Source organism: Malurus melanocephalus, unplaced genomic scaffold (genome assembly GCF_030028575.1).
Source record: "Malurus melanocephalus ecotype Western Australia unplaced genomic scaffold, MMel_1.1 scaffold_293, whole genome shotgun sequence".
NCBI classification, from domain to species: domain Eukaryota; kingdom Metazoa; phylum Chordata; class Aves; order Passeriformes; family Maluridae; genus Malurus; species Malurus melanocephalus.
In genome coordinates, this window is record NW_026623525.1 from 375,061 (window position 1) to 384,313 (window position 9,253).

Consider the following 9,253-nt stretch of genomic DNA (forward strand, 5'->3'; position numbering starts at 1 on the left):
AGGAGACAGTGAAGTTTCTGTCCTTGTAGATGCTGAAACCTGGCTGGAATTGATTCCAAAAGGGTTAATTCAATTTCTCCTGTGCCTGTGTAGTTTTAACTGGGTATGCAGGATCTGCTTTCTCAGCAAGGGCAGGTGGTTGGAAGATAAGGGGAAGACATCTGGTTTAAGGAATGCAGCCACTGCCAAGACAAGGACTGAACCTGGGAACTTGGGGAGGCCTTTATAGTAATGAGCAGAATATGCATGTGGTGACTGTGTAAGCTAACACGCTTGTAGATAACCACGTGCACACAAGGTGGAGTTATCCCCCCTGCACCCTGTGATGAATAATGCCCTTCTTAACGCTACACTGTTGTTAAGGAGTTTTATTTGACTGATTTTTGGTGAGTTCCAGTGACAGGATGAGCCTGAGCAACCTGCTCCAGGTTCTCTGCTTCAAGCAGGGGGATTTGGTAGAGGTCCCTGCCAGCCTTAGTTCATTTTCCAGTTCTCTTCAGCTGAAGCCCAGGGAAGTTTTGCTCAGGCAGCTCCTCATTTCTCTGAAGCAGTCATCCAGATCTCCACACCAAACCTCCTGAGCCACCTCAAGGAATGAAATTCTGCATTGTTTGCATTGAGGTGAAYTATTAAAAAACTTAACACATCTGCCCTTTACCTCAGCCAGCACTTCAGAATGTCCTGATCCTAGTAAAATCTTGAGTTCTGGCTGATTTTTCCATTCTTAACATTCTTCATTTAATTGGACATTTTCATCATCATTCTTCCCCCTAGAATTTGTCAGGATCAAAATGCATCAGAATAAGCAGTACAAATAATACTCACATCCATTATTAAGAAACCAAATACCTTTAGTTCAGTCCTGTAATGATCACTCAGGAACAATAAAAAAGATTATTTATGTTAATAGTTGCTGATAAAACTAAATTTTAATAACCAGTCTGTTTATTATTCTCTTACTGTACCATTTGGAGCAGCATTGGTATAAACTGTGTGCATTTCATAGAATCACAGACTGGTTTGGGTTGGWAGGGACCTCCAACATSAAGTCTGTCCCGCAATCCTTTGTGGTTTTCTTCCCACCTTCAGTGTTAGCTGTAAGTTTTTCTAGTGAGTCTTCCTTGAAGGATGCTAAACTGAAGGAGTTCTCATTACTCATGCTGTGGTTAAACTCAGAAACCTGATCTTGGGCTGAGTCTTGTTTGTTTTGGTGGTGAACAAAACATGATGAATGGATAAGCTGCTTCCACAGAGCACGCAGTCTGTATAAATTAAAGTTGTGCTCTCTGCTCCACAGAGGTTGAATACTTAACCTGATATTTTGATTACACTTCATCTCGTTCCATCATAATCCCTGTAAATCCAGGATTAAGCCTTTAGTATCTAATTTGTAATTATTAATTTCCTACAGATACTACTCCAACCCTTTGTTTAATGTTTTGTTAATCCTTTGGTGTTCCCATGGTATTTGTGGCTCACATCAGGAACTGATCTTAGTGCTGGGTCCCACTGGGTTGATGGGCTAATTCCAAGACCTGGCCTCTCTGCTTCCATCCAGAGGGAATGATGCCACAGCATGGWGTTGTGTCTGGAGGACAGATAAGACGTCTGGGGCAGGGGTTTCTTTAGAGTAAGATTTGTTTACTTAAAGAGAATTGCAGATCTCCAGGTGCTGAACTGTGATGAAATGGAAGGGTTGAGCTTCTGAAGCATGAGACGACTGCCCAGAGCCCCTGGAAGTCCTGTGCTTTTGCAGCTCACCAGAGCTTTAAAGTGAAGGATATTCTTTCAAATCTCAAATATTGCCAGTTCAGCTGGTTTTGCTTTCAGACTCGTTCAGGGTTGGAGCCAGTTCCTGTAATGGGCATAACTGCTGTTACCAGCCCCTGAGTTCTGTCCTGAATGCCTGGAGGGGAGTAATTTCTGATAGTTCTTKGATCTAAGGGGAAATGTGAGAAGGCTGAGTGTTTAAACCTGTCAGTGATATGGGTCTCAGACAGCTTCTGTACACCTGCTTGGTTTCACTCCAGTGAAATTGTTCAAATTTTCAGCTTTTAGGCCAATTTGTAGTTTGGATGCCAGCTGTGTGGATTGAGAAGGCCACRGAAGAAACAATTTTGTCCAGAGTGGTGTTACATCAAAGTTCTGGAAGAGTATGGGACTGAAATCCCAGTTGCTTCTGTTCTTCCATATGTGGCTGTTTGACTCAACACCTTGATTTATCCCAGGCATAGAGCTTGTGTCACTGAGTTCTCAACAAGATTTGTGTTGGCCACAGCAGATAATTTCTGTCTGTATCAGAGAGAGCAGGAAAAGTTGCTTGTCAGAAGGGCATTGTCAGTGTAGCTGAGCTCCTGCTCTTTGTGAAAATGTTAAATAATAAAAAGCTGTCAAGCTCAAGTGCTGTGGCAACACAAGCACTTGATATTAAAAATTACGTTCCTGCTTATTGGCATTGTGGGGTGCTCCCACCTAATGCTGTATGGAACTGTCCTCACACTGCAGGGAAACGAGTTCAGCAAAACCAACACAAAGCTGTAATGGGAGGTTTAGGTTGGATATCAGTGAAAGGTTTTTCCCYAGAGGGTGATTGGGCACTGAACAGGCTTTCCAAGGCTGCAAGAGCTCCAGGAGTGTTTGGACAGTGCTCTCAGGGGTGCACAGGCAGGGACTATTGCAGGGGGTAGTGAAGGGCCAGGTGCTGGACTTAATGATCCTTTAGGATTCCTTCCAGCTCAGGAGTTTCTGTGATTCTATGAAAAGAATTTATAGCACTTGCATAGACCTAAAAAGAAATTGCTTTCATTTAGGAGTGTCATTTCTGAGATTGCATCTTCCCGTGGGTTGAACTAATCCTGGGATCTGTTAAATGAAGCAGTCTGTCTGTCTCATGGCAGAGGAGCAAAAGATCATAGAAAGGAGAAGCTTAAAAATGAAAAATAATTAGGACTGAGCATACACTGTTGGTGATACTTAATGCCCCAAGATGTTGGAGTTTTAGGTTAGCATGGTTTGAAAGAACCATCCACAAACAACACTGGCTACAGACTCTTTGAGAGGGTTAAAAAGCATGTGAAGGAGACAGTGTACACAGAATTACAACAGAAATGAGGACACCAACTGTAAGTGTGCTAAGACTGAGATAGTTCAAATTACAATATTAAAAGGGTTTTTTTAAGCACTTTGTCTGAAACATCCGGGATCTCTATTTGCCTTAGTGTTTGCCCAAACAGTCTTTTAAACATCCTTAATAAGTATAACTTCCTAAGGGTCAACTTAAATGAGTGTGGTCACAAAAATCTGTCCTGATAGGACAGAGGGGTGTTGTGTGTCAGCTGTTTCTGGGCCCTGCTCATGCAGGTGCTACCCTGAGCTAAGTGAGAGATCTGGAGTTCTTCTTGTGCATATGAAAAGAGAGATTCATCAGATTAGCTGAATAGCTTTTCCTAGGGGTTTTTCTTTGAAATTACTTTCCTAGTCTTTTAGGGGACTCTTGGTTTTACCCTGTTGTGTTTGGGTTTTTTTATTAAACCTGTAACATTTTCGTGAGTCAAAGCAGGAAGAGAAGAAAATCTTTTTGAAAATAAGTAGACCCAAAGAGCAGAGATACTTGCTATTTTAAATTATTTTGTTTGCAGCATGCATTTAGATTTGTTGTTTTCTTGCTTTTAACACCAATTGCTCTTCTACAAGCGATTGCATTCCTTAATGTGGTGTTACCTGGGCTCGTGGTCAGAGCCTGAGCTTTTGGAGCAGGCAGGGGCAGAGCCACACTGACTGCTGGAACCAACATCAGGCAMTTCTGAGCTCAGTGTTTGAGCAGGGACCCAGGACTGGTGATATGTTGAGATGAAAACTTGAAATTAAGACAAAACTTGACATATTAAGACAAATTCATCCTACCAGATCATTACTCACTTGGAAAGAAGCTACAGAGCTGAAGGTGTCTGTCAGAACAAGTAAGTGTATCAAGCATGCAAGCACAGGAACATTTTTATGCAAAGCCAAAAGAAATATCAGCTGTGTCATCTCATCRTCAGATCACACGGGTTGGTGCGTCTCATTCACCTTGTGGTACTTCTGACTGCATTTTCAGTTTGGCTGTAGTACAAGGCTTCCCAAAGTTGGAATTGCTGGGGCTGGCTGTCAGTGAGTGGGGGCAGCTCAGGTGTGTCCCACTGTGCTCCAGGAGCCCCTGGGCTGCAGAGCAGCAGCGWGGGAGGGAGGGATGGATGGAGGGACCCTTGCTCTGGGGTGGGGAGAGTCCAGGAGCTCAGGTGTACCAGGCAATGAGCTCTGAGCACCAGAGAGCGTGGGGGAGATGGGCACTGAGTGATTCTTGTGTGAGAGTGCACAATGTGTGTGTGTGTGTGTGTGTGTGGTGTGCGTGCACTGCTGCCCCTCTGCTCCCCTCCCTCCCCATGCACTCCTCGAGCCCCCTCTCCTTGAGAAAGGCACAGCAGTTCCTTGATGCAGGGCAAGAAGGAGTCAGAGGGGAAGCATTTGGCACTTACTGCAGCTTTCACTGCCCAGACATCCCTTCCCTGTTTCCTCCAGGTCAGCAGAGAATCAGGATCTGCCAGCGCCCTGCTCTTGGCAGAGAGCAGCTCGTGTACCGCTTTTAAGGGGTTTGCAAACCACCAGTGGTACACCTCAATTTGGGAACCCCTGGTATAGTATCATCATATTTCTACAATCACATGACCTCATATTTTTAAATAATAAATAAGCACAAGGGTTCAAAGTGACTTTTTGACCTTAAAGGCGAGGAAAAGTGAAGGCTGAATGCTTAACYGTGCAAGCTAAATATTGCACAAAAATACTGATAAGCTTTGAATTTCTGGGGTGTAGGCTGGAAATAGAATAAAGGGGAACTAGAAATGTGGGTTATAGGGAAAATAAATTAATACCAAGCAAGACATAAAAAGGAGAAGTTTTTTGCTTTTTGTTATGCATGAATCCTGTTGAGGTATTATAAAGGAGGCAGGATTCAGGAAGAGTGGATAGGTGGTTAAAAAAAACCAATTCAGTAAAGTCAGATCTAAGTTTTCCTGATATGAAGTTAGTGTAAAATTAATAAAATTATCTATACACATTGAAATAATAAAACTGTGCACTGAGCTGGCTCAGCTGGGAGTGTTTGCCTGCACCTGCTGCCTTTGGGTGGAAAGGGAGTAGGTTTTATTCTTTTCACAAAAGAAGAAATTAATACATACCCTTTCTGCTCCTAAGAACCCAGCAAACAAACAAAGAAACTCTTTGATTTAGGAGTTTCTCAACATTTTAGAGGCAAGAAAAGGAGGATGGGATGGGGGAGGGGGCAAACCTCCTTCTGTGAAATAATTGGGAGATGCCTGGGGGTGTCTGGGGCCTCTGGAGAGGTGCTGCCTGTCCCCCCACTGGAGCAATTCTGCACAATGCCCTGGTTACTCTGAGCAGCCTGGCTGAGTTCAGAGATCCATCCAGGTCACTGGGAAGRTGATCATGTAACCTTGTCTTGCCTGTTCCTTGCCTATTTCTAAGGATAGTTCCCTGTTGATAAAGCAGTTGGAATACTTAACTTTTTTTTCCTGGCAGCTGTCAATTTGATTGTCAATTTGAATGGGGAAACATTTATGTGGCGGTTTTGATGTGCCATGTATAAAATATTCATTCTCAGTTGCTTCCCGTTCAAGTTAATTTGCTTAATTGAATTGAACTTTTACATGAAATATTGTGCTTTTTATTTGCTAGGTTCTCTCCTATGGGTGTAGATCACATGAGTGGGCTTTCTGGTGTAAATGTTCCAGGAAACGCATCTTCTGGCTGGTGTATCTTCATCTACAACCTTGGTCAAGATGCTGATGAGGGAATCCTCTGGCAGATGTTTGGCCCCTTTGGTGCGGTTACCAATGTGAAAGTTATTCGAGATTTCAACACCAACAAGTGCAAAGGTTTTGGTTTTGTGACCATGACAAACTATGAAGAAGCTGCAATGGCCATAGCAAGTCTTAATGGCTACCGCCTGGGGGACAAAATCTTACAGGTTTCCTTCAAAACCAACAAGTCCCACAAATAACTTGCTCGTGCTTTTTGTATGGAATAGATAATGGAGTGACAGAAGTTGAAACATTTTTGTTAGTGTAAAACTCATTTTGCGCCAATTTTCACAAGTGTTTGTCTTAGTCTAAATGAGAAGTGAAAAGGTTTTATATTCTGGGATGCAACTGACATGTTCAAATGTTTGAAATCCCACAATGTTAGACCAATTTTAAGTTCCTTTAAGTTATTTCATTTAAAACATGTTAAAAATCCCCTGAAATCTTAAGTAGATTGCATTAACTAGACCCTCTGGATGGTGGTAAAATTGAAGCATGCTTTCACTTATGAGACTAACATTTGTTTCATTGAATGTTGTCTGCAAAAACTGGAATTTTCTGAAAAATATCAGGCTGAATTCATTGATTTTCTTTTGGTTTATGTTGTTTTTCCTACCCATCCCCCTGTCCTATTTTTTTCTCCCCAGTTTCAGTAGTATGGAAGAAAAGTTGAGAAATACTAATGTTTTAGTTGACAGTAAATTGTTTGATCAGTTAATACTCATTACTCTGTCTAGTTAAGGATCAGGCTTTTTAAAGTCAAGGTCTTGTAAGTAGTAGCATGCCAGCCTAACTTTAACACCATTGAGGAGGTAAGTTGCACACTGAGCAGTGGCCGAGCTGTCCAATTCRCAGGTTTTAGAAAACGTGACTTTTAAAGCCCACTTTGAGAGGAATGGACCAAAGAGTTTCAAAGAAACTCCGGGAAGATTTCAGAGTCAAAATGAAACTCCAAAAAAGCGAGTGTGAATATATGTTGCTACTTTATCAGACTGAATCTCTTCTGTCCTAATATTTAATGCATGGTGCACTACTTACTGGTACATTATAATGCAGCAAGATACTTACTCATTTTCCAAGATCATTGTAGTTGGAATTCCTTTGGCAGTTCTATTTTGTAAAGAAAAACCAGTTATAAACATTTGAGCATTGTATTTCTCGCATCCCTTCTAATGAGTGCTAGATTTTTCTATTTTAATAGGATTTTGTTTTGACAACTAGCTTTACTTATTGAACACTCAGCAGAAAAGTACTTACAACTTGCAAGTTAGATATTAACCAAAAAACCCCTTTGATTTGTAGATTTAAAGATTAATCCCCCAGGTTTTCTGCAGACTGCCTTGAAACTTTGAGTTGTTCTGTTTCTGTTAATTTTCTTTTGCTTTTTTGTGTTTTTTGTTTGTTTTTACTTTTGCATTTAAGAACATTAAATTTGATTTTGTTTTGCTCAAATTTTGTTTTGTTTTTTATTTTCTGTTCTTTTTTTGCTAAGTATTGCACAAAGAAGTGTCCAGCTTTCAGAGTGTTGTTTTAAAGAACCGTAGCTCCTCTTTAAGAGAATTTCAATTTACTGCTTTAACAGATGAGRAAAAAAAAAAGAAATTTGAAACAAGCACCACAATAAATTTGTCACATAGAAACAGCAWGCTACAGACTGCTGTAACCCTCAGGTGTGCTTGGGTAGGAAACATGGGCAGGCTGACCCTGCCTCTACAGCTGTGTGAGGTGCTGTGCACAACTAGAGATGGCTCTGGTGTTTATATAGGTAGAGCAGGTGTGGAAATGGAGTCTCTGGCAGTTTATTGTAGTGTCTCCATGTTTTGCCTGAATTTCTACCAGCCCCAGAGTTCATTCCCAAATTGCAGAGGCCAGTCCGTGCTGCCTGCTCGTCTCACTCCATCCCCAGCTGACCTTGCCTTGTGCTTGCCACTGTTTGTCCTCTCCTTGTCCTCCCCTTGCCATGGGATCTGCACAGCCTGAGGGCTCCCTCAGCCTCTGCTCATGGCTGAGCTGCTGCCCAGCTCCAGCTCCAGGGATGACCTGTGCCAGCTGCTGATTTTCCTGGAYGTGCCCAGGACATACCTGAACTCTACAGATAGTCCTTGGCCCAGCGAGCAGCCTCCCACTGATTTGAGCTTGTGTRCAGTGAATCCAGGTGGGGTTTTTCCTGTTAAAACATCCATCCTTGCCTCTCCTGCCAGTCTGTTCACTCCCCATCTCTTGAGAAGCTCAGTGGTCTGTGAAACAGTGACTGTGACACAGCAGCCAGCTCACTCCTGCTCYMCAAAGCTGCTCTTGGCTGTCAGAGSTTTYCTTCCACYRRTTCATYACCATCCATTTATCACATCAATGRTTATTCCTTTTCTGTGTACTGGGAGAGATTGGGAAGCATTTTAGGGATTCTCCCAAGTTAAAGCTGTGTAGTACAGAGAGGTTCTCTTGCCATGTCCCATCACTGCTGAACTCTGCACTGTCCTGTTCCACAGGAGTGGGCTGTAGTCATTCCCAATTCCTGTCATTCTCTCTTGCTTTATTCCATTTAAGATAAATTTGCAAACTAAATGGGAATTGCCATTTATCACAATGTTTAGCTGGGGCTTCAGACTTTCTCTAAGTGACCTCCAAACATGACTCTCTATCAGTATTGGTTCCAAGCACGCTGGCCATRGCAGCAGCACATTGCTGTGCTGCCACTTCTGAAGAAAATCCTTTCTCTTGGATGCATGCTTTCTGACATCACTGTTCTTTGCTTTTTTCACTGCTTCTCTGTTTTTCTATCTCTCATTCTTTGCTAAATAAGTAGGAAATTCAGGATATGGTTTTGTACCACTACTACAGCAATCTCTTAGGAAAGGTCTGATTCCACCTTTCTTTGATAGTTGCTCTGATAATAACTTCCAGGTAGTTGGTATGAGCAAAACACTGCTGCTTGAGTCAGGAAAAGAGGAAAAACTCCTGCTAGTATCCAGAGCTGATACCAGAAGTAATATGTGATCTGCACTATTCTAACAATCAATAAAATCTTGGCATAAATAGCTGAAGTCCAGAAAAAAATGTGTATGTATTCTTGATGCTTTTGGTCCTAAACAGCAGCCTGCATCCTGCTAGTACAGACCAAAAGGAAACTTCTGGAGTTGGAAACTAAATTCTAACACGTCATCTGCCAGTTTTTCCCCCCCAAAGGTAGGAGCAACTGGTTTCCTCCTTACACCATTCAGCAGACCCTGCTTTGAAGCTCTCATTTTAAAAGATCTGTTTCAAGAGAGGTTTTGGCCTCTTAACTCTCAAGGAGTGTTGGAAACTGGATATGCTCTGCTTTTTTATCCATTAATTTGATGGACTCCAGGTGTTTCTGTCAGGTGATACTTGTATCAGTCAGTGCTTGCAGGATCTTA

At 42.2% G+C, this 9,253-nt stretch overlaps 1 protein-coding gene across 1 annotated transcript in view; it reads left to right on the plus strand.

Annotated features, from left to right (window-relative positions):
• ELAVL1 (ELAV like RNA binding protein 1) overlaps window positions 1–8,157 on the plus strand; it is a 30,241-nt gene extending 22,084 nt beyond the window's left edge. The window contains exon 5 of the mRNA XM_057376918.1: window positions 5,734–8,157. Coding sequence (XP_057232901.1) covers window positions 5,734–6,058 — 325 coding nt within the window. The 3' untranslated portion in view covers window positions 6,059–8,157. The remainder of the gene's footprint in view (window positions 1–5,733) is intronic.
• Window positions 8,158–9,253: the final 1,096 nt, after the last annotated feature.